Here is a 24,868-nt window from a genome sequence, read left to right as displayed (position 1 = left end):
GTACTTGATCCCAGTATGGAGTATTTGGAGGAAGCTTTACAAAGACAACAGAGACTCGTCTTGACCCCCATTTATCACCTGTATCTGTATCTCCCCAGTGCACACCAGCTTGCATCGCCTGCTGTGTGGTGGATGCGTGTTTCTAAGCTCTCCTTCCCCACCTCCATGCTGGGAGGTGAGCCCTGATGGCTCTCACCCGAGGCATGGCTGCTGTGCTGTCCCCAGCACTGTCCCCTGCCCGGCAGGGCGGCTGCCCTCCCACCCTGTCACAGCTCTGTCACACTCGCGTGTGCCCCATGCTGACACCGACACACATGGAGCCACAGCACCCTGCTCCCTTCAGGGTGCTGCTTCTCCCAGTGTCTGCCCACCCCTTCCATTCTGCCAAGAGATGCTGACCCACAGGATGAACTAAAAACTTTGGCTGGTGCTCTCTTTTACTGAATTAGGGCCCAACCTGGCTCCTGCTGAAGGAGAAGGCATGCTAATCACGCTCATCATCCTCAGCAAGAGCTGGAATTGGCCCTTGTGCTGTATTTTAAAAAGGGGTCAGCTAAAAGAGATGAGATTAAAGCCATTTTTAAAAATGTAGCAGTCAGGGCAGGTTGGATTGATGGCTCACCTTTAGCGCTAAAAATGCAGCTTGTCCTGCTCCATCGCAGCATTTAGAACAGGTAATTCCCCCCACTAGGCAAGCCCAGCAAGGGAAATTGCTCAAAAGGGAGCTCAAGGGGGCACTGAGATGGTTCCAGACTCATTTGCTCTCCCTCTTTAATGTGACACGTGTCTGTGCTCCACGGGGAAAGGCAGGACATGAAACTGCCAAGTGCCAAGGCTCCCCGCTTCCATGGAATTCAGGGGCTCAGCACTTAGCTGGGCCCAGGGAGAACAGCACAAAAGGAGGTGATCAGGAGATGGGGAATTGGGACTGGCAATAGTACACGGCTGCAGAGCACGACCCATGGCTCTCAGAGGCCAGTGCTAGGCCAGAGGGTGCTAAAGCTCTGGACTGTGGGTCATGTTAACATTTTTTATATGCACAACTCTATAACCTGATAAGCAGCTCTCAGCTGAAAACACTAAAGAGGTAATAGGTTCCAGAAGACAGCCTCCACCTGCAGTTTGGGAACCCTGCTGTATACACTTAGAATGGCTGGTGACTTCAGTGTTGCATGAGGTCTATCACAACTTCATCACAGGGCTGCTCAGCACTGGTCCAAACAGTGGAGAGAGTGATACATCCCTATTAATATCTAAAACCTTATTTGGGCACATCCCATGTTTGTACTGTCAATTATTTTACCCACTCATGAATATTCTCCACAGTAGTCCTTCACTGACTCCTGTTCTTCAAATGCTGCAGTGAATTTTATTCCAGCACACCAGAGAGATTAGACCAAACTTCTGTTTAAAACTGAACAGATCACATTACCAGACACCCTGGGGTAATACTACCTGCCAAGCCTGGGCTATTCAAGAGGGGAGGAGAAAGTCTTCCTGTGTGCCAAACCCTCACTGAAGGTTTTCTCATGCCTGTTTTATCCTCCCCTGCCTGGCCCTTTACGGCTTGCCTGAAGAAAAAGTGCAGCCAGCTCAGCTTGCTCTACATGAAGGAACAGGAGGGGAAGGGAGTGAACTGAGAACACCCTGGGGAGGAAGGAGAGGGAGGGACCAGCTGAGGAGCTCTGCTAATGTCTCTTGGTACCTCTCAGTCCTTTAACAGCCCAGGCAGCTGGGCCATGCCAAGTGCTCTGACTTGGGAAGCACTCTTTCAAGTCCCAAGGGGACTAAGCAGTTCATTAAGTTAACCCACCACGAGGCTGTCTCCAGCAGCAATCACATAATCAATCTGCCCTCACAACACTGCCAAATTTATGTTCTTCTGCACTTGTAGTGCTTTTTATCACTCTGCAGTGAAAATGGTGACTCCCTGTGATTGTTTAGGTTTGTCATGTGAGTGTTGTGCATTCCCTTAGGACAGCCCACTGCCAGCCCCATCAGCCTGGCCATGGCTCTCCCAGACCTGCTTGCCCCGGGGTTAAGCCCATTTCTGACCAGGGCATATCTGTAGGCTTTGCTCCCAGCTCTTCCCTCTGCTTCCCTGGAAGCTGCAATGTGCACAGTCATATGAGGTGGGACATACCGGGACTGCCCTCACCACTGTGCAGTGAAGCCTTGGTTTAGGTGGGGGGAGAACAGATCTTCCCAGCCGGATGCATCAGCTGGCTTTTCCAGTTTCTCCATTCTGCCACACACACACACAGCGGGCGCTGCCGCACAACAAAGATTGCTGGGCGACAGTTTTGGGATGCTGATGTTTTCATCATCCCCTGAATCTTCCAAAGTTGGCTACAGATCAGCTTGGTTTGCACAATTAAAAACAAAAGAAAACAAAATAACCCCAAACCGAACCAACACAAACAAAAAACAACAATTCAGGGATGAGGTGAACATCTGACTCCCTCTTTGCTCGTTCAAACGTAACAAAACATAACCAAAGCTCCAGACTATACAATCCCATTCACTGGGGGCTTCCAAACAACTCATCAAGTTCTTGAATCCACTCATCCCCTGGTCCGCTTTTAATAATGGAGTCCACGAGGTCTGTGCCCTCTGCTAAACTGGAGAATGACCCCCCTGCTCCTCCGTTACTGTAGTTGTAAGATATGTCCTGAGTGGGGTTCCTCTCATAGGTCTGGCCTTGGCTGCTCTGTGCAAAGGTGCCACCTGCTATTTGCTGCGTTGGGGGCTGACTGAAGCCTGACATGGCAGGAACCCCTTGGCTCATTCCTGGCATCACCATCGGCCTGGCCTGGCTGGCTGCCTGCTGCCCATGCAGTGGTTGCAGCAATTGTCTCCCCAGCGCTGGGTTCACCGTTCTCACTGTCCCACTTGTGTCCACAACTGTCTGATTGAGCCCCTGTGGGAAGTGCTGCTTGGACAGCCGTGGCTGCCCAGACGGCATGGCGTACGTGGTGCCGTTGTTGAAGGGCCCCATTTCGCCACTAGTCCTTCCAGGTATGCCTTGCAAGCCTCGCTGCTGCCAGTTCTGTGTTCCCTGAGGGACAGTCCCCATCAGGTTTTGAAGTCGGGGCGCTTGTGGCCTCGGCAAGACCTGGCCCACAGGTCCTTTCATCTGCTGCTGATGCTGGGGAAGAGCAGAGTTCACCAGCATGTTCTGACCAAAATTCCCAACCATTCCCACTGCTTGTCCAGAGGCAGGCTGCCTTGTTCCCTGGCCCGTGCTCTGTGCCATGTTCATGCCACTTTGGTTTGGGTGCTGCAACATTTGGCTCATCCCCGTGCTCATGCCGTACATTCCTGGCTGGCTGGAAGAGGCATTGCTGTAAGGAGTCATGCCCATATCCGACTGGCCTGCAGCGGTAAGCAGCGTGCTCGAGCTCTGCGAGGGACCCATGGCCATCATGCTCGCGTTCTGGGCCATCATTCGGGATGTTCTCATGCTCTGGAGCGCTACCTGGTTTCTCACAGCCACTATATCCTGGGGTGAACCTGCACCAAAAAGGGAGGAAGGTAAGAAAAAGCTCACAACCCTGTAAATCTTAATTAACACACTTTTGCATAAGAGAGAATCTGCAGGAGCATCCTCAGCAGCGCTTATCTTCTTCAGCTGCACCTAATTCAGCTTCTAGCAAGCAAATGGAAAAACTTCCACTGGTCTTCTTCATTAGCGGCAAAGCAGCTGAACTTCAGTTTACCATTTGAAGCTCTCCTTTAAATATCTCCATTGCCTTTCAAAAGTAAGCCTTGAAAATGGAAATGTCAGTCTCAGAAGGCCAATCAATTCTTTTAATAGCTCAGGAGGCATTAATGAATGGATTTTCTATAGCATTGCTACTGATTAATTCTATGGAAAGAAGAAAAATCAGGGTTTTGTGGACATTTAAAGCAGGGAGAGTGTATTAGTGAATCAATACTATAAGCACATTTTACTTCACCTTAGGCCAGTGATGGGAAACCAGAAAATCCTAGCCTTGTTAAATTCCACACTGTGACAGATAACTTAACCATGCTTGTGTCTTACTTTCAGGGGTAGGGGGGAGCTATTGATTTCTGGGAAGCCAATATGCTTCTATATTTACCATCTTTAAATAAAGACAGTTACCTGGAGCTCAGATTATGCCATGGGTTCATTGTGGATTTGAGTCACTTCCAAATACACCGGTCAGATTTGAGTCACTAACTAAATAGTCAAATTCTGCAGATTTGAGTCACTGACTAAATTCAACACTGGGCAGGTGAAGCTCAGAGTGTATGAGGCACCCAATTGCTCCAGGCTCAAATGTTATTAAATGCCAGTTGTAAATATAAAATCCTTGCTTAAGAGTTCAGAACTCTACAACAGAATCTGAATGTTCTTAAATCAGCCCCTATTTGTTGTTCCACAGTGGCAGACAACATCCCTGAGCATCTGTGGGGAGTGGAGAACACTGGTCCCTGTTATTGACGTTGGCTTGGTTTCCATGAGAAATGGGTGGATAAAGGAAGCAACATCTCTATACATGTAATTCTATTATATAATGCAGAGGATGGCTACAACTCCATTTTCTGCAGCACCACAAGCTTCTGGTGGATGCTTTTAGCTCCAGCACACCACTGGAAATGAAACATTTTGTAGCATGAAGTGAGACCATCTGGATCTCACTGGAATAGGCCACATGTAGTGGCAGCTTTTACTTTATTCATGCTATCAAACAGCTTTATTAATGATTGGCAATGGGGTTCCCTTGATTTTTCTTAACTTAGATCAGCTCCTTTCATGATTAGAAACAGTCTTTTTATGATGACTCCAGCAACTGCTTAAGATACAGATAATGTTAAAATCTTAATGCATCTTTAGCTATTTTTAAATTGAAAATGGCAGTTGAAAAGCTGCAAAAGAGTCACTAACAGCAAGAGGCTCACATACTACTTTTGTTAACTACTGTACAGGGCATAAGTGACAGGAGATCAGACAAGGAGTAGTTAAAAGAGAGAAGCAACAGATTTCAAGGCCACCTTCTGGTCTCATTTACACATAACCTACTGCACTGGATTACATTCATGTGGCTAAAAAGGAAAAAATGGTGAACTATTTAAATTAGTTCATTTATGAAAATGAATTCATTGCTCTGTCAGATTAGCTTAAACTCTTCTCTCCTTATTTTAAATAATACATAAAAATGCAGTGTTTCAAAGGAGCATGAATGCAGAGAGATTGTATGCGTGCATCTCAGTGGATGGCTGTGCACACACACTTCTTGATTTTGGAAATGAATTATTGGGGGAAAAAGTAATTCCATCCAGAACTTATGGTGCCAAAGAGAAAAATGAGGAGATGATTAGAAGAAGCCACCCTGATACATGCCAGCAGAATATGTGGCTGCCTGTTCACATCCTGGGAACCAGAATTGCAATGTGAAATGTCCAGAACTGCCTCCCTTGTTTTCTGTTGCATCTACATGGTATTATAATGAATATACAGCACAAGTGTGTGCTCATTTCATGTCTATATAGAAATCATGGTTAGTGAAGACTTCAGCTGATGCTTTTCACCTAAAAAGCTCAGAATTAACTTCTTTTCCTAAGCCAAAATGAGTGCACTTACATTCTTCAGTTACCTAGCACATCAAAATAATACTTGTGCTTTTTTTGAGACCATTAAAAAAACCTCTATTTACACCTCAGATATTTTACTGTGTTTCCCACACCTGATATTTATCAGTCCCTTCTCCAGATAAGGATGCCCTCTCTTAAATTGTCTGCTCATTGAATTAAATAAAGTGGGGAATGAAGGAGGGCAAAGCCAAGATACAGTCAGAAATGCTACCAGGAAAAAAAACTCATAAGAGTAGAGGTCAACAAGATAAATCCATGAATGAATCCATGACATCTGGATTTCAAAGAGGCAAAATAAATGTCATTTTAAAAAAGGGGGGGTAAATAAAGGAAAAAAAAAAGAAAAAGCAAGCAGTTTTCACAGAAGGGAGCAGAAAGGAAAATATAAACATAACTGAATACGCAAACTTGGGCATTCGTCTTTGGTAAAATATGTGGTGTGTGCAACAGCATGTATTCCTCTTCTGGCACACTGCTTAAAACCTAGTAGTCACAAACTCACAAGCTTTCACACATTTGCTACCTTTAGGGCATTGACTCCAAAAAGGGAAAAACAACTGGACTTTTACCTTGGAATTGATTGACCTGTTGCACTGGATACGGGCTTCGCTGTTGATGCAGATGCTGCCGAGGCAAATGTGACTGCTGCTGCATCTGCTGAAAATGAAGGACAGAAAGAAAGCAGAAGAGATGATTAATTAATTAATGGGCTGGTGGCAGAACTGCAGAACTTGCAGTGGTTCTTATCTGGTGAGGTGTTCTGGAAAGACAGGCAAAGTCATCTGGAGAGTCCTCCTCAGAGCACTTGGGCTACTCAGCACTCAGACTCTTTTTGGCTCAAAAAGGAGCAGGTACTGAGCCAACATCATCACTGCTACAGCCATTTCACCCTGGCCTCTACAGCATGAGCTTAACTATCTTCAGGCAGAAAGGAGAGGGAGGGATGTGAACTAACTTTGCTCACCTAGGTCTAAGGGCAACTGTAGCCACACACACACTTTCTTTCCCTCAGTCCTGCACAGGTCCAGAGGTTTGTGTTCCTGGTGCAAGACTTTGCTGCAGCCTGACCCAAGCACTGCAGCCTTGGAACATTCCTGAGCCGAAACAGAAATGGATTACTAAGGCACAATTCCTCTTGTGCTTCAGTGAATGATATTTGGGGAGTGGTGACTGCAGAATGCTCCCTTGATCCAGTCCACGTTGATCCTCTGTGGTTGTTTTCTGTGAATACTTGTGAATATTTTAAAACAGAATCAAGGGCTGAATATAAAACCAGAGCTTTCAGATGTACGGTGTACTCAGCTAAGGGCTGAAAGGGCATCTCTGGGACCATCCCCTGCAGCTGTACAAACACTGTGTCCAAAACCAATGATGTGTAACAGAGGCAGGAGAATGGCAGAGATAGGAAAGAAGGAAGTACTAATCCCTGCATTCGTAAGTATGTGTTACACACTATCAAAAGAAAGAGGGACTCCTGTTAAGCACAAACTACCCCAAAGCTAGGAGCCTGAGGACTGTGGCTTTATCATTTTTCATCTCTGAAAGGTGTGTCAGCACACTTGACAGCCTCAGCTTGGTGGCCTTTTAGCACTTTTAGGCTGGCCTTCGGCATCCAAGTCATTTACTGGCTCTTGGCTGTATGTATGTGAATTGCCCCAATTCATGGGATGCATCACTGCATCCTCACTCTCATGCACTTGTTCATGCTTGAATCAGTTCAGGCTTCTTTATCCTAAATATTCCTAGGAGTATCCTTCCTGTTCACTGAGCACAAACTTTTCTGTTCCTCAGGGGCAACAAGAGAAAAGGGGGGAGGCAATCTGTATTTTTGTGGTTACATGGCATGCATGTGTTCTAACACAAATTTAAGCAGATGTCTTAAGCTGGTTTTCCTTAGCTAGAGAGGAGAAGTTTAAAGCAACTGCTGACCTACCAGAGCACTATCCAAGTAACATTAGGGGGCTGCAACTTTAAACTTGGGTATGATCTTGTAGGAACTCAACTGTGTGACTTTCCACTGGCTTTCCTTTTGGCTTCTTTAAAACTACACCTGAATTAAGCACGCACCACTCTTCAGACTGCATAGTTTGACATCCATATTGCAAAGCCCAGGAGCTCAGGAAGCCAGTTTATAGCTCCAATGCAGCTCTTCCACATTGCCACTGCCAGAGGTGGTTTTACTGTTCTCCCACTTCAGTCTCTGGTTCTCCCCTCGCTGCTGTCTCTCCCTTGTACCATCTAATTGCTCCTACTGGCACTCAATAAACCAGATTAAGGAATTGGTCTGGGTAAATAGTAACATTTTTCTTTGCTAAGTCTTCTTTTAACCCATGTCCATTCTTTGTCCCAGATCACTGTGCAGCTGGGCACAGATTTTGCCAATGCAAGACCACAATTATAGCTAGGGGAGAGGACCTGTGACTGTACCTGCAGCAGAGTCTGCTTCTGCTGGACTAAATGCATGTTCCAGATTGCAAGGCAAGATGTATTCTATTGCCATCTGCGTGGCAGTTGTCTGGTGTCAAGTGGGCAATTCTCCTTATCTCTGTTCCTGAGTGATCATAATCAACAGGGGGACATCTGCTGATAAGGGGCTATTGAATGTCACCACATGACTGATAAGAACTGTAACATCCCATTGTGAGATGCTCCGCCCAGAGGGAGGAGCCAAGCATTCCTACCCAGATATAATCTGGAGATTCTGACACACCAGCACCGCTCTTCTCCACTGGACTCCCCAGAGGAACAGCAGCTGCTTCTACTTCCACGGATCTTTGGAGGAAGAATACACCCCTTTCCTACAGGACTGCCCTGCTCCAACAGAACCACGCCTGACACTCCAGGAGGACTGCAGCCCCTTTTCCAACTGGACTGCTACCAACACCCTGACCCACAGGGTGTCAGGTTGAGTTCTGACTCTGTCAGTGTTGTTCTAGTGTATTGCATTGTTTTATTATCCTTTTATTTTTTCCCTTCCCTATTAAAGAACTGTTATTTCCTGCTCCCATATTTTTTGCCTGAGAGCCCCTTATTTAAAATTCATACCAATTCAGAGGGGTGGGGAGGGTTTGCATTCTCCACTTCAGGGGAGGCTCCTGTCTCCTTTAGCAGGCACCTGTCTTTCCAAACCAAGACAATGCACCATTAGATGCCATGTTAAGAGCTAACTTTTCCAGTACCTAAAATCCAGCGTGACTATCAAGTGCACCATTGGAAACATGGGTAATATTTGCCAGCCTAATGGTAGGGCTGACACAGTTGCCTCGTCTTTGACAACCACTGCTGAAATACCCTGACAAGACCCACAGAGAGAGAATTCCCAAATCTAGAAGGAAGGGCTGGTGCCTGTAGTGCTCATGCTCATCCCAGCATGTGCTGGAGACAGATGGATACTGTACCTGCTCCGCTAACATCTGCTGCTGCTGCCTCTGCTCTCGGAGAAACTGCTGCTTCTGCTGCTCCATCACATGGAGCTGCGCTCTCTGCTCGATCAGCATCTGCTTCATGATGGCTGCCTGGGGCTGGCTCCCGAGGAAGTGTCCCCCGGAGCCGGTGCCTGTGACCATGCTGCTGGAGCCCGCTGGCACCGCCGGCTGCATGGGCCCCGCGGGCCGCGACAATCCCACCTGGTGCTCCTGTGCAGAGAGAGAGGGAATGCCGTGTTACTGACTGCTCCACAGGCAGGGGAAATGCAGCTCACCAAGCTGAGGAGGCACAGAGGCTGTGGGGGAAGCCTGGAGCTTGGGGAAAGACCAAGCCAGGGACTGCTCCCCACAGAGAATACTGTGAAATACAGAGCTGTGTTTTGTGTCTGACACAGAAAGGAAATGTGTGTATTTGTGATTGCGATATGTGTGGACACCAACCACGGGACGGCTGCAAATTCTAATAAAAACTGAGGAAAGTAAAGCATGGAAGGAGGCCTTTAAACCTAGCTTTTATTTAACCTAGATTGATTTAGGAGCATTTGAATTACAGTGTTAAGGATGTTGCTTTTTGCTTGTAAGAGAGCTGCAATAATAACCTTTAAAAGTATAATTTTAAAATATTGCTTGTATCCTTGAAACTATAGCTTTGGAATATATAGAAAGGAAATGTGCTTATCTCACTCCTTAACAAAACTGAGAAAAACAGCTTGAGAATGGAAGACAGACATCATCTCAAGGATTTACAACTTCACCAAGGGAAGCTGGACATCACTGATATTCCTTGTAATAACAAGGGGGACCCACATCTGGGGAGCTGGACTTCACCAGATGGGATTCATCATTGTTCTTGAGGAAACTGGACCAACATCTCAGAGGCTGCCACCACCATCTAGGAGTCCTCCTTTTTGGGACACATCCTAAGGAAAACTAAATCACAATAGCGTATAGAATTGTGATGTAAACAAGTAGAAATAGAAACTGCTGAGAAAGCTTCTGAGTACCCCTATAAATACCTGTAAGCCCAAATATCGGTGTACAGTTGGAGGGAAAACTGCCTCCACTGTACCCAGCGCTGTTTTGCTCATACTTTACCATCATTAATTAATAAATTGATTGTTGCTTGAATATTGGCCTAGTCAAGCTTCTTATTTATAACAATAGGTTCCTCTTTTCTCCTGGAATTCAAAGCCCTTCAGGTAAAGCAGGAGCACTTTATAATTCATTAATAGTGAAATAATGAAGTTGTGAGCTAAGTTTTTTTTCATGCTTCAGAGTAATGTTTTTCTAAACTTTTTCTCCCTTCTCAAGGAGACAAGTATATTATTTAACACAGCTGTTTAACATAGCCCCCTGGATTGAGGAGCCCAGGTGTTAAGTGCATACAATGAATTGTGGGAGCTGGCAGCACTAATTCTTCTCCAGAACCTCAGGATTTAACTCCATGATGTGTTTATTCAAAATTTCCAACCTGCCGCACTGGACCAGTGTGTGTGGCTGGAAGGAATCAGGGCAAGCGCCTTCCCTGCACTCACCCCACTCTTTCTTCGTGTTCTAAATCCAATTTGCTGCCTCTTAGCGCTGGCAAAAGCACGGACGAAAGGTGAGGAGGGAAATCCCACGCCGTCCCGGGGGAAGGAAGGCAGGAGGGACCAGGGCCGGGCTGACGGAGGCTCCCGGCGCTGCCGCCAGGTGTCGCTGCTGTCCCGCGGCGCTGCCGAGCGGAGCCCAGCGGAGCCGCCTCTTCCCGGGGCCTCCGGGCAGCATTCCCGGGATTCGGTGCGGGCCTCCGAGCCGCCCCCCCAGCCCCAGGCTGTCTGTCCTGCGGCCAGGGCAAACGGGACTCACGGCACCGCCAGCGCTCCCCCGCGGGCCCGGCTCGGCAGCGCGCTGCCCTCGATGCCGTGTTTGAAAACTGCGGGAGGGTCCCTATCTCGGCTGTTCAGAGCCCGTAGAACCTCTTTAACTGATGAATAGAGACGACAGGTACTTATTCAAAACCACCAACTTGAGGGAAAGGACCTGTATTGCTTGAGCATCCTTTGTGCAAAACCTGCCAGGGCGAGGTTGGTTTTCACCTGCCTTGCTGGGCTTTTGAGTTCTGTCAGTCGCTGTGTGATCTGGGTGATCGTGCAGCACCCACCCCCACCCAGTCAGGGAAAGGGTTAAGTTCAGTGCTGGAGCATAGCTTGGAAAATGAGGGTCAGCCTTTCTACATGAAGGTCAGGTTTTCAAGGTCGTGGAAGTAACAAATACAATTTGTCCACATCTCTACTTTTCACAGATACTCCCTGAAGGGCTTCGCTGAAAGGCAACTCTCTGATATTTAGGTTCTTTCTCCTTTTAACGTCTATATTGGCTTGAAAGTTCTCTCCCTGTTCCTCTTTCCACTTCTCCCCCAGTCCCATCACCCACTGCACTTTGCACTTTACAACCTGGTCAAGCACGGTCCCTGCAGCATCCTGAGGGCCAGGGCTGCAGTGTGGCTGGGTCTCCCCCAAGCTGGGGTTAAGGAATCACTAAGGATCCCTCAGCTGCTCCTGCACCAAACCCTTCACCCACCCCTGTTGCTGAGCTCCTGCTTTCTTTGCTTTGTGGGGACGCACACATTTACTGGCTGTCTCCAGCAGAGCTGATGGCAAAAGCCTTTTCCTACCACCCCCTGGCCCTCCCCCGGCTTCTGATGAAGTCATCAAGCTACCAATTGCATAACTGATGCACAGGACTATCCTGTGTTATACTGGGATAATGGCCAACTGCTTCCATTTATAGACAAAAGCAAGGCCACGCTGCCAAATAATGGAGCCTTTGCTGCAGCCACTACAAGGTGAAGGAAAAGGAGGGGAAAAACCCCAGGAGCCGAAGGGCATGCTGTGACATCCCTTGGAGCTTCCTCTGCAGGCTTCAGTGCACAGCTGCCTTGGGGGCTGCAGCCCAAGTCCTCACTGAATTGCCTTAAAAAAAAATCTTCCTACAGAATTCCTGTCCTGGCTCCTAATGCACACATGGGTATAGCTGAGGGATATGCTCAGCCTGCACAGAAAGTACTCCATTCTCTAATGAATTATGGTATAAATTAATTCTGTAGTTTAAAAGGAAGAAAATTTTGAAAGGAACCCCACCAGCTGACAAGAGCCCGGTGAACTGTGCAGCAGCTGAAGGAAATAGGAAGATTAGCACCCAGGTGTCACTTCCAGTGTTGTGTGTTTAGTCATTTCGAGGTACATCATGGAAACTTCCTGTTGTTGTTAAAGCCAGGCCTTCTTCATCTAGACCACCCTCCTGCCTAGAACATTTCTTCTCCTTTCCTTTTCTTTCTTGGCAAAAACTCTTCCCAGCTGATGATGAAAGGCCCTCCTGAGATCACTGGGAGCAGCCCTGGGTTGTGTGTCCTGAAAAGAAGAGCACAGCCCAGGCAAAAAGTGTCTGCAGGAAAATGCTCCCTAGCACCTGGGAGCAGAGCTCTTTCCCCAGAGCTTTAGCTGGCACTGCTGCTGTTGTCCTCAGAGGGGAGTGTGTGGAGATGGCACCTGGCAATGTGGCAGAGAACTGGGGATGGAGGAAGCAACACTGGCCTCCACAGGACTGCCTCTTACAAGCCGTGGCAGCTCCAGACCCAGATGCAGTCTCACCACAGGAGCCAAACACCAAGTCAAGCAACTCAGGCTAAGTGCAGCACTTTCACACTTACAGAGCTCAAAACCCAAACTAATGCAAGCTTCACTGACAACCCTCTTTGCTCCTGTTCTACCTGACTGTTCCCTCAACCCCCTGCTGCACCGTGAGCCTTCCTGCTCCTCCTCCTCATTCCCTGCTATCCCTTTCTCCTTCCTACACCCTCTGCCCAGCCTCTGCATTTTCCTTTCTCCAGTAACTGGCACTGCTGCTTCTTGCTTCCCTCTCCAGACACCCCCATCAGCTGCCAGCCTGTAGCTGCATCTCCCCCATGCTGGTCTCCCCGGTGGCCCATGCACACAGCTTGGCTCACCCTGTGAGCCCAGGGATCTGCAGCAGCAAGGGCACTGCCCAGCTCTTTCCCCCAGGGCCCTGTGCTCATGTGTGCCAGGGGTGCTCTGTGGGCAGGTAGTCCCTGAGGAGAGGGACAAGGTGCCCTGGAAGGGGAAACACAGATGGTATGCTCAGGTTGTGATATCTGGGAAAATGGTACAATGTGATTTCTCCTCTTTCACGCTGGCTCTTTTAAACACCACTCAAAGCCACTGTGTGCTGCTCTCAGGCTGCAAACAGCTCTCTCCTGCTAACAGTGGCTCGAGCAGAGTCACAGGCATTCCAGTCGGGAGCAGCGGTGCTGCAGCTCCACTGCAGGGTCCTCACCGAGGGACAGGTGAAGCCCAGAGCTGGTTACATAAAGGGAGAATGCTGCCAAGGCCCCTCAGCTGTGACACAGAGCAAGTTCCAACACGGGCTGGGCCCTACATCAGCCTCCTGGGAGCCCTCCTGCCCCTGCAGCCTCAGCTGTCCACTTTTAAGGCAGCCTGGGACAGAATTAAGAGCTTGGACCCTGGGAACAAAAGCAGGTATTGAAGGGGCCAAGGAGCTGCCTGTTCACAGAGCTGAAAAGCAGCCACTCTTTCCAAATGGTCAGCATAACACACCTGGACAGGTCTGTAGGTCTGGAGAGGTGCAGGGCACCAGGAAAGATGAACTTGTGCAGGGATCTGCCTGCTTACTTAATGCCTCCATGGGGGTTGCCCCCTGTGGATAATCTGATCCTTAGTTAAGCAACAGGAAGATAAATCCTGTGTCCTCCCAGTGTATTTCCAGGGCTCTACTGGAGTGATGGAATACTCTGCAGGAGCTCAGAGTAGCATGTGTGGTATGTACAGTTATGCACAGTAAAAAGATAACAAAGGGGAGTGGAAATGAGATTTTCCTCTTTGTCTCAAATCTTAAGTGCCTCTTCCTTATGATGCAGTGATTTATTCCTTCCACATGTCATTCAATCCCCCAACTGCAGCTAAAGCAGTTGGAGGATCACACAATTTCCTTTCAGAACGAGCAGAATGACCACCAGCTGAAGCCCCAAGAACCATGTGGGGACACCCAAGCCTGCCCATTATCCCTTTGTGCACAGCCTGATGCATTTGGAGGAGCCAGCTCTGCTCCCACTGAAGTCCAGGGGGCCAAAGTGGCACCTCAGGGAAAAGGGGGCTGTTCCAGGCAGAAACCAACAGAGGATGGGCATTCCACGTCTTGGAGCAAAGCATTGCCCAACAAGCTGCAAGAAACATAGACTGGAAAGCAGGGTTGGGAATGTGTAAAACAGACAAACAAACATAATTTCCTGTGCTGTTCTGTGTCGTGTGAGTGAATGGATATTGAATATAAAAAGCAAATAGAAGCCAGGAGCTTATCCTGCACACTGCATCAGAAGAATGACACTCGAAAAATGTATACAATCAGACATCTACATTTTAGAGTCAGAGCAGAAAAAGTAAACAAAAAAATGACTTGTGGCAGAAAATGCCTGCCAGCGAGTGACTTAAAGAGCTCAATCCATTTAGCTTACCACAAAAAGAACGGAGAGATGCTTTTGACCATGGTGGATAAAAATACCTTCATGAGGGAAGAAATTCCTTAAAGAGCTCTTTTATCCAGCGAGGAAGGCAAAACCAGAATACAAGGACTGGAAGCTGAAGACAGATTCAAATCAGAGAAAAGAATCACATTTTTACCCTCTGATTCTATTACCTATCAGAAATGGCAGATCTCCACAATTTGAAGTCTTCAAGGATGCATGCCTCTCTGGATAAACACAGCCCTAGTGCAATGCAATGGGTGTGATGCACAAGGTGATGCACAGCACTGTGTGTCCTCACCTCTGCACAGCCCTGGGCTGCTGCTGGGGACACAGGCACTGCCTGCATGTCTCTGTATGTGTGTGTGTGGCTGTCTGTTAAGAAGGGGGATCTCCAACCTATTACTGGGATCAAAAATACTACTCCATTTCCATACACAGTAAAGCATCATCTCTACCCAGTGTTTTCAAGCAGCCTAAAGCACATTCCTGTACTCCCTCGGAAATATTTCTGTTGAATTCCTTGTAATGTTGTGACTTATTGTGTCTCGCAGGGATCTTAATCCTCTCTCTAAATCAGACTGCCCAGAGCAAAGCCACCTTTCTCAGAATGGTACCATCTAACAGACTAAGGAAATTACAAATCCATTAATTTCAGACTTCTGGGGGTGTTTTTTGCCTCGGAAAAAACAGTGTCTAGGACGAAGGGATGGAATACGCTGGTTCACAATCCAGCTCCAGCAGCAGGCTCAGCAGAGCAGATTGCTTCACCTATTTCCTCTGTCATCCAGCCTCAGGGAGGGGCTGCAAATCTCTCCTCTCCTGCCAGGCCCCCGGTTGCCATGGTCTTTCATACAGTATCTGAGCAAACAAGATCCCTCTGATGTTTGACACCAGACCTCTGCATGCAGCTGATTTGTTTTCCTTTCACCTCTCTTCACCTGCATCTCTCCTCCCTGTGTTTCCATATAGTTTATTCTGCCCACAGAACAAACAGGATCTGTCAGACTTTGGTGTATTTCTGTTTTCTTCTAGGAATTTTCCAATGTCTTCATTTCTGGTGATGAAGTAGGTAACAAAGGGCTCTAAAAGGGGCAACTGTTTTTCTAATACTGTTTAAGAGCTAAAGGCCAGCAGAAGTTCTTCTCAAAGCCTGTGAGGAGAAGGGGCTTTGCTGGCACCTCCCCACACACCCACTTCTGCTCCAGCCCAGGGGTTTCGCTCCACAAACCCTAAGCACAACCAGTAGAATTCAGGAATGATGGATTCAGGAATGTAGCATTTCGACAGAATGCCACTAAACTTCAACCAGCTTAATAAAACCAGCCTCATTTCCTCTTTTACAAATAACAGCTCTGGTGATCTCGCCCCTCTCTCAAGAAAGAAACCTTTGCAGGGGAAACCACTCCTACTTTCAGTTTCGTTTAGCCCCAGTTTCACCAGCCTACCATAAGACCACGGTATGGAGTGTAAGGATATAATGGGTGGGTTTGTGCACTGAGAACTATTCATTTATCTCAAATAACAATTTTCCTTGCAATTGCAATTTTAATTGGTATTATTATTTTTAAGAGGGGGAAAAAAAAAGTGAATCAGCCCAAATTCAAACCAAAATACCCTCTTTTCATCCATATCATAAAAAAAAATAAAGCACTGGTCTGCAGGCAAGGCTGGTGGCAGGGAAGGAGGGAAGGAGGGCGAAGATTTGAAGAAACACTGACGTGCCCAACCTTATATTTTAGGCGTATTGTGAAGGCTGTAATTACTCCACTCGAAGACTGCAGTGCCACCATGGCATTCCACAGTGTGTCCTAGCACTCAGAAAGCAAGAGGGAACCTTCAGGGAGCAAAAGGCAGGGGAAGGGAGTTGAAAACCTGGCCCATGCCAAAGCTTTTCCATGGCACATCCCTGCTGCCTTCTCCCACAGCTGAGGGCTTCCAAGGATACAAATCAGCCCCTCGAGAGGAGCTGTGACTTGCCATTTCAGTGCCAGCTCAGCTCTGCCTTAGGAGATTTCCTGGGACTTTGGAAACTGGTCCTGGAGAAAAACTAAGTGAGAGCTGAGCTCATGGAAGCCCCTGGACCCCGAAGCTGGTGCCTGATAGAAATTTTTCTGCTGCAGGTTTTAGCTTTAATCAGTGCCTCCTTCAAGCCCATCCTGGAGCAGGAGAGAGGAAAGCTAATGTGAATTGTAAGGATAATCACAGCTAGAGAGCTCCTGGAAAGAGGGAGAGAAGAAAAATGGAAGATGAAAGCAGGCAAATGGTTTAAACAAACACTCACACAGGGCCAATGAAAAGGGGGAAAAGAAGGAAAATGGCACAATAAAAATAAATGATGTAAGAGAAAGAAAAGCTTCTAAGCACACACAGGGAAAAATATGGGGCTTGGAAAAAGCAAAAGTGTAAGAAAAAGATGCTCTAATGGAGCTCTCTAGAAGTTAACATTCTACATTATCAGGCAGCCCCTCTCCTTCTAATGGCCTGAGCCTGTAGCACATTATCTCCTTGGACCCCATGGAGCTCACTGGTTGCTGAGGTATTTTGAAGAGCCTGGCTCTAGCTCACGCCTAGCAGAAGCTGCCTGAAGTCTCCTGTGGATGACTGCAGAGTTTGTTTTTTTTTTTTTTACTCTAGCTGGAATTTTTTTTAAACTTCCTCTTGGTTGTTTTGTTTGAGCATAAACAAAAGGTATTTTTTCACACTTAAAGGTGTTTTTCAGATCATTTTCTCTGTGCTGTGATAAATTAAATCTTTCATTTTTAGAAATTCCAACCTGGCACTTGTGTTGCTCCTCAGCAAGCAGTGTGTAATTTGCCAAGCCTGAAAGAATCCTGGCTGAGAAATAAACACAGTGGGCCATATGCTCTCCTTCCCATATGCAGAAGGCACCTTACCTCAGAAATTGGGAAGAAGCTGCAGTCACCCCCCTGGTGTTGCTTCTGCCAAGGCAAAAAAAAAAAAAAAAAAAAGAAAAAAAAAAAAAGAGTGGGACTGATAAAGGCATTGATGCTTATGAAGAATGTTCCTCTGTACCTATTCATCCATGATCTTCCTCTGCCTGACAGTGACTTCCCAGAGCTGGAATAACTCCCTTGCCTTGTTTGCACGTGCTTGTCTGTGCACCCCCTCTGGAGGTGGGACTCCCATCTTAAATCAAGAGCCAAATATTTCCATGAGGTAGCTGGCAGGCCCAAGGGAAGTTGCCCAGCTGCCTGGCAAAGCGACAGGATCTTTGCTGCGGTTTCACAGAACTAGCTGCTGATACACCAGGTTGGTTGGGATGGCACAACCAGGTGTAGGATTTCATTAGCTAGTTCTTTTGACATCCTTGAATCCAAGCCACCCAGACCACCTAGTTCCAGCACCTGAAACTCTTCTGATTTTTCCTCCCTCTTGGATGCTGTCTTTGTGTTTCCACTAGCCACCTGGCCTTTACTTTGACACCGTCGTCTTAGTCTTACTGAAAACTGAACAAGGCATTCTGATTTGGGCTACACCTACTTTGTCTTTAAGGTCTTTAACCTCAATATGTGAAATAACCTATGGCTCCCTCTACTTATACAACTAAGGAAAACCTCTCCATTGAATTAATTTCCTTTGCAAGGCCTAACTCAGTTCAAGTTTAAGAAGAACTGACTTTATCCCTAGACTTCCATGTCTCTAAGGCATAGCTTGCTTTGCTGACCAAGGCTTTATTAATGCTGTCTGAGTCTTTCTAGATGGCCTTGATACCTCTTAAACCTTGCACTTCCTCTTTTTTTTTTTCCTCCCTCCACAACATGAATGCTTTTTTTGCCTCCTTCTATGCTGCTATCTTCCTAATGCCTACTTATCTTTGCCAGCTTAACTAGCCCTCCCAGCACAACCCCAGCTGCCTTTTTGCAGCCTTGGACTCACTTCTGAAGCCCTGCCTTCACTGGACTTTGCACAGGATTTTGTTGATCTCTCCCATAAGAGACTTAGAGCAAGACATGATCTCCCTCTACCCCCACTTCCCATCCTGCCCAGCTCTCTGCTCCTGGCCACAGAAGAGGTGGCCTCATCAGTGGTCCCCAGCACTTATTCTTGTCCTGACAACCTCACTGTGTCCTCTCTTCTCATCTCTCTTGCCCCATCTGCCTTCTCCTTTTGTACATCACTCTCTCCTCTTGCTCTTTCCCATTGCAGCACAAACATGCCATGTGTAAAAAAAAAAAATCCAAACAACCTTTGACTCCTAGTGACTCTCCAGCTCTCACTCTCTATTTCTTCTCACTCTCAGCTCTAAGCTTATTGAGTTTGCTGCTGCTGATTTATATGATTTAGACTGAATTTAGGCTCCATCTCCAACAGATTGTTTCTCAAACAGGCTTTCACATCTCTCCTGTCACAGAAGCAGAATCAGAGAGTTTCTAATTTTCTTTGTCTGGCTGCAGCTCTGCACTACACCAGGCTCTCTGTCATAGCCTGTCAGCTCCTCCTGGAAATCTGCTCCTCCTTTCCCAGTGCTCCTACTTGACTCCAACATCTTCCTTTGCTTGCTCAGGGTTACTCAGACTAGTTCATCACTGCTCACCCTCCCACCTGCTGCTGCTCTTTGTGTCCTCCTTCCTTGTCTCCTTTCCTTCTCCCTCTGTACATTCAGGAACCTTCTCTGCACCAGTGACTCACTGACCTGCCTCTCTCCCTGGCCACGTCCCGTCTGTTCCGACTAAATTCATGCCCTGCCTCTGGGACTGTCTTGTGGATATCTGTCAGCTCAAGCTCAAAGTAGGCTCTCATCTTACTCCCTAGGCCTGCTGTCCTTCCTGTGCTCCAGTCCCCATGGCCTGGCTGTCACTCAGTCCATGGCCTGGTTGTTAATCTGTGCCCCAGTGCTCTGTGCAGCCCCACAGCCAGGCTCCTGCTGCCTCACACCCTGACACTTGCAATCTCACCCTGCTTGTGGACTGCCCAAGTTCTGCTGTCCTGCCCATTTTTTTTTGCCTGTCATCCTGCCTATGCTATCTCTCTCCTTGTGGCCCTCTCTTCAATTCCCTTTACTCTGGATTTCCACACCCTCCCTTGCTCTCAAATTCAGCTGCAGCATATGCCACCTCACACATCATCTCTCTTTCACTGCTGAGACTTTCTGTCACCCCATCACAACCCACTCTTTTCCACATGTTACATTTTAGCTCTAAGTGCCTTCATGCTTTCCTCCCTGCTGGATGTCATTCTTGGGAGGAGAGTTTCCAAATCACCCAAATCTGACCCTGAACCGTGCCCCAGTACAGTTTTATTTGTAGAAGTTTCTGTCTCCATGATGTCCAGAATTCTTCTGTTTCCTTGTACTCCCTGGTGTGTTTGTCTCCCTGAATTATCTCTTATCTTGCTCTTAGGTTAGAAGTATTTGTGGGGAAGGAAACATATTTACATCCTGCATCTGCAAGAGCCCAGAACAATGAGACTCCTATACTGGGACTACAACTAAGAGGTGCAATAAATAGTGTAACAAATCCAACTTCAATCTGCATACAGCTAAATGCACTATCTTATATTCTGTAGGTGTGAAAATACCATTATTTCACTGTGCCCTTGCTTTACTACTTCTTCTCTTAAAGAACACAATATGAGGATGAGCTATCATGGGCTGAAAAAGCCAGGAAATGTTAAGTTACAGTTCCCATGGCAATTGCGACTCAGCCCCCTCCAGTGCTGTACAAAGGTTATCACCATGTACAATAACAGGGGATGCTGAACACATGCAAAGTGACCAAATTACTGTTGTGGCAGATAACCAGGTCTTTGAACTTCTGTGCAGGTAAAATCTTAGGCATTTACTGGGCTTTTAGCATTTAAGTCTGAAAATGTGAAGTCCAATACGCTATAAATAAAAGTCATAATTATGTTGTATAGCAAGTAGCTGGTGCTGGCTGGGAGTCCTCCTTGAAAAGACACAGCTAATGGCAATAAGAAATATTTTCATTACTTTATGAGCTCTGGTAGCTGTCAACTGAGAGAGGGATCTGCCGATCAGAGAAATCTGGGGAGACATCAGTGTGTCAGAACAAGTGAAAAGACTTGACACAGAAGGCACATTTTTGTTGAGCAATTTGCATTAGCACTTCTGGACAAATTCTACATTTCACATGCAATTCACAAACCAACAGCAGCATTGCTAATTGGTGCAGTTGCCAGTCAACTCTGGTGCCTTGTTTGAGCTATCACTAACGGGAATGAAGAATACAGTCTTTCTTTAGAAAAAAATGCAGCAATTATTTTCCAGACTTTGAGTTGCGTTCCCCCTGCCCCCACTTTCATCCTTGTAATTTCATTATCTCAGTAACTTAAAAAGGACATGGAATAGAAAAATGCAAATCTCAGAAAAGTCCTGCTGGAGTTATTAATTAAAAACACCACTGTTTGCAAAGAATGATGCCCTTCATTAATACAACCTGCCATCACGGTGAATTTGACCATGTCTCAGGGTCCCAATGCAAAGCTGTTTGTGTATCTGAAAAAAAAACCCCAGTAAGTAGCAGAGCACTGGTGACTCAAATCCCAGTCACCAAACCAAGGCCGGGCTCTGCAAAAATCTAAAATGCTGATGGAATGACAGAATCTCTCTTCTCCCTCTTAGGTGATATTAGAAGTTATTTAACTGAAAACAGGGCAGATCTCCCATCCATCATTCTTTATCCTTTGTAAAGTTGAGTCTCCTGAGAAAAGGAAAAAGCATCCATAATGCAGCTATTACCACTGCTCAGAATGCTCAGGCAGCTGCGGCTCAGCTGAAGGAAGGTTTGGCTGACTCATTTTTGTAAGTTGGATGGCTATTTTTAGGGAACATTTCCTTTAAGTCCCTACAGTGCAAAATCCAAAGGAGCTAATGACATTGGCAGGTGCCTAGGTTGTTGGTGACCTCCTCTAGCTGAGGATTCACATTTCCTTACTACATTTTTTCATACTGTATAGTGAAAAAGGGAACAACTTACAATTAAAGATCTTCCAAAGCAGCTTCGATACCTTTTCTATTCAAATGCTCAATGAGAGACCAATGTGCAATAGCAGAAAAATGGAACAGCACGAGAAAAACTATACAGATGTACCTAGAGCTAAATAAATCCAATTCTGAAGAACGGGGTGCTAATGGCCTGTTTTGGTTGCTTCTCTGTGGATGAATAAGTGTCTGTAATGCACTTGCACTCTGACCCTGATCTTTCTGCAGCTGCAAGAATCCCATCCCCTTTCTTGCTTCCCTTGAGATCTTCTTGGCCCCACCCTAAGGGTCCAGCCTGGCTATTGTAGAAGTCACTAGCAAAAGCCACATCTCCCAGCTGTGCTCTTCTCAGAAGGAATAAGAAAAGCTACAGTAAAGCCAGGAACTCCCAATCCTGATCGCGAGAGGTCTGTCCTGGACACTGATACTGCTTTATTTTCTGCAGTGAGGCACAAAGCAGGTTGTTGGGCAAACTCCTGTAGTACAGCTTTCTGGTGTAAGTACCTCTGTTTGGGCTTCCTTCTGCTACACCCTGGGTTACTGGCACAGCAGTCACTTTTCCCTGTGACTAAATCCTGATTTGGAGGCCCAATTATTCTGAGTCTGACTACACAGTCTTCTTGGTAATCAGTGCTATGCACACCCCCTGCTCTCCAGGCTGAATCAGGTGGTGTTTGGGGAAACAGGGACTGGCTGGGAGCTCTGTGTGCCCTGTCCCAAACACGGGTCCCTCTCTGAGCATCCCACCAGTCTTCAGCTGGTCAACCATGGAAAAAGGGAGGCTCTGAAATCCCTGTTGATATGGGTGGCCTCCTTCCTTCCAGCTACTTAATCTTTTATCTGTATTCAAAAGACTTTGCTCATACCTCAAACCTTTCACGAAGCAAAGCCAACAGTGCCTTTGTGAAACCATGGGCTGTACTTCCCCATCATAGAGCAGGGCTCCAATTTACCAACACATGGTGTGGCTGTCAGCTGTGAGTCCACAAAAACTGCAGAAGATAGCTTTGGACCTCTTAATACCTTATTTCTGATATGTGGAGGGACTGGGGAGTTTGCAGCTTCCCTCCTGCTTAAATATAATTCACTACAAAATATCAAACAGATGCATTCAGCCCTTTGTAGACATATCATTACCTTGTGTGTTGATGTAACACACATCTGTAGCATATTGGCTGTACTCCTAGTTGATGTGTGGGAGACTCCTAGGTTCAAAGTCTCCAGTGTTTCTTTTGTTCTCTAATGAATCCTTCTTTTGTTTAGCTCCACCTCCCCTTAGGTTTTAGCTGTAACTGTCATTAGCATCTTAAATTTTTTTTCCTCCAAAACTGCCTACAACGCTGCAATAGACTGGGTACCTAGTAGGAAACACTTAAATGAATCACAATTCTTACTTCAGACAGGTTTAACAGGCCCAGGTCACTTTTTAGCAGCACTGTTGCTTCATTAGCAAACTTGTTAACCAAATCTTCCCCCTAACACCGTGTCAGGTGAGATTCCTGTGCTATATTCTAGCTGGGAAGCTGAGTTCGTAATGTTTCAAATAAAAGATGCAGTCATCACTACTAGGAGTGTCACAATTTTTGTGAGTCTCTGAAGACTCTCACCTGCTTCTTAGTGTCCAAAAATCAAAGCTCTCAGACATCTCCATGGTAGCCTCTGAAAATATTGACCTGTATCCTTCGGATACAAACATTTTGTTGAATTTTCACTGGATTTCAACCTAATTACCCCACACCTGATTTTCTAGATATTATGTATGAAAACTCATGTAAGACTGAGATATCTCTGGCACACAGACTGGCAGCTGTGGTGTCCATCAGAATCCCCATCCATCCTGGTGCTGGCATCTTTCTGGGCTTCACCAAAAGCTACCAACAAGATCTGGGAAACAAGCAGTGGAAGATGCTCCTAAGGATTTGCTACCACAGATGGGCACAAAGACAGAAAATCTTTACCCATTTGGCTGTGAATGAAATGCAGTGGGGGTTTTGCTTTTAGAAAAATGCCAAGTTTACATCCACTGAGTTACTGTGCTGACTCAGTGGGCTGACTCCAGGTCTTTCCAAAGTTGCCAGGCCTCTTCTCCAAGACATCCTAGGAGCTGCCAGAGATGGCCAGTGCTCAGGGTGTGAGCTGGGGCATTTCCTCTGTGAGAAATCCAGCAGTCAGGCAGGAAAGCCACACCACTGGCCGAAGTGTTGGGACTCTCCAGTGCTGTGCTGCTTTCACGTGTCATGGACATCTCTGCCAACTCAACCACAGTGCTTGCACCTCCTTTCCTGCAGCTGGAATACCTGTGCACCCTTGTAAGGCAGTTCAGCTCTACAGGAAGGATTGGGATTCTCAGCATGATGACACATGTCTAACTTTGCCAGACATCTCCAAATTTTAACAGTCATCAGACTTCAGCGTTCAGTTTGTCACTGCAAAAACATCAGCTCTTTAACAAGCACAACACATCAGCAATGTGCATTGTTGCCCTATACTCATCAACCAGAAGTATTATTTTTATTTAACTGTAAGTGGCATGTTTTCTTTGCTGGCTTCCTTCCAAACTATTCTGTTACTCTGAGCTGAGGTAGTAGTGCGTGTTTTCACTGCTTACAATGAGACATTTCTCTCTTAAGAGATATAAACACACCATTGCCTGAAAAAGGCATGGTGACAATGCTCAGGAAAAAAAACCCAAGCACAAGTAAACCTCATTCTTCCTCTCCCTAACATTTCAGAAACAATCCTGCAGCAAACTCCAGCTGCTTTGGCTAGCCACTAAAATCAGCGAAGATGCAAGTCAAGGCAGAGCCACAAGCCTTCAAAAGCTGCTGGGGGAAGTGGAACAGGAAGCTTGTGGAGTGGCCCTGCCTTCCTGCTGCTCGTCCTCACAGCACACTGTGAACCTCTGTCCTGCAGCTCTCCACGGAGACTGTAAGTGCACTGACAGCCACAGTTGTCGCCTGGAAGCACCCTTCCTTTGGAAAACCAAACAGCTCAAACAGTCCAAAAGCCAAATGCATATGCAGAGGAGGAAAGGTGCTGCATCCTCAGTAGGTGCTGGGCATGGACACAGCTGTTTGCAGGAGAAAATGACTGAAGATTTAAAATGGCAAAATCAAGGTGCACAACCTGAAGGACTAATTAGCTTGATTTCATTCCCCCCAAATATTTCCTTATGATCTGAACTGTGTGGCAGCAATTTGGCAGTTTGGTGATTGTACGTGAAACAAACCAGTGTTGTCCGTCTCATTTCCAGCTTTTTGCTGTTAATATCCCTCACTAGACTTGGACTGCTTCAAAATTTATTTTCTCAACTTTCTCAAA

General features: G+C 46.6%; 1 protein-coding gene across 1 annotated transcript in view; it reads right to left on the bottom strand.

The window, feature by feature from the left end:
* Positions 1-2,521: 2,521 nt before the first annotated feature.
* The window catches only part of MAML3 (mastermind like transcriptional coactivator 3), a gene marked incomplete at both ends in the record, with an annotated part of 243,119 nt that continues 220,772 nt past the window's right edge, over positions 2,522-24,868 (bottom strand). The window contains 3 exons of the mRNA XM_084204211.1: positions 2,522-3,513; positions 6,189-6,276; positions 9,018-9,254. Of these exons, the coding sequence (XP_084060337.1) occupies positions 2,522-3,513; positions 6,189-6,276; positions 9,018-9,254 (1,317 nt within the window). The remainder of the gene's footprint in view (positions 3,514-6,188; positions 6,277-9,017; positions 9,255-24,868) is intronic.

Source organism: Fringilla coelebs (genome assembly GCF_963513975.1).
Source record: "Fringilla coelebs genome assembly, chromosome: 4".
Classification (NCBI taxonomy): Eukaryota; Metazoa; Chordata; class Aves; order Passeriformes; family Fringillidae; genus Fringilla; species Fringilla coelebs.
Note: the sequence above shows the minus strand (reverse complement) of the source record. Positions and strands in the feature narration are given on the sequence as shown.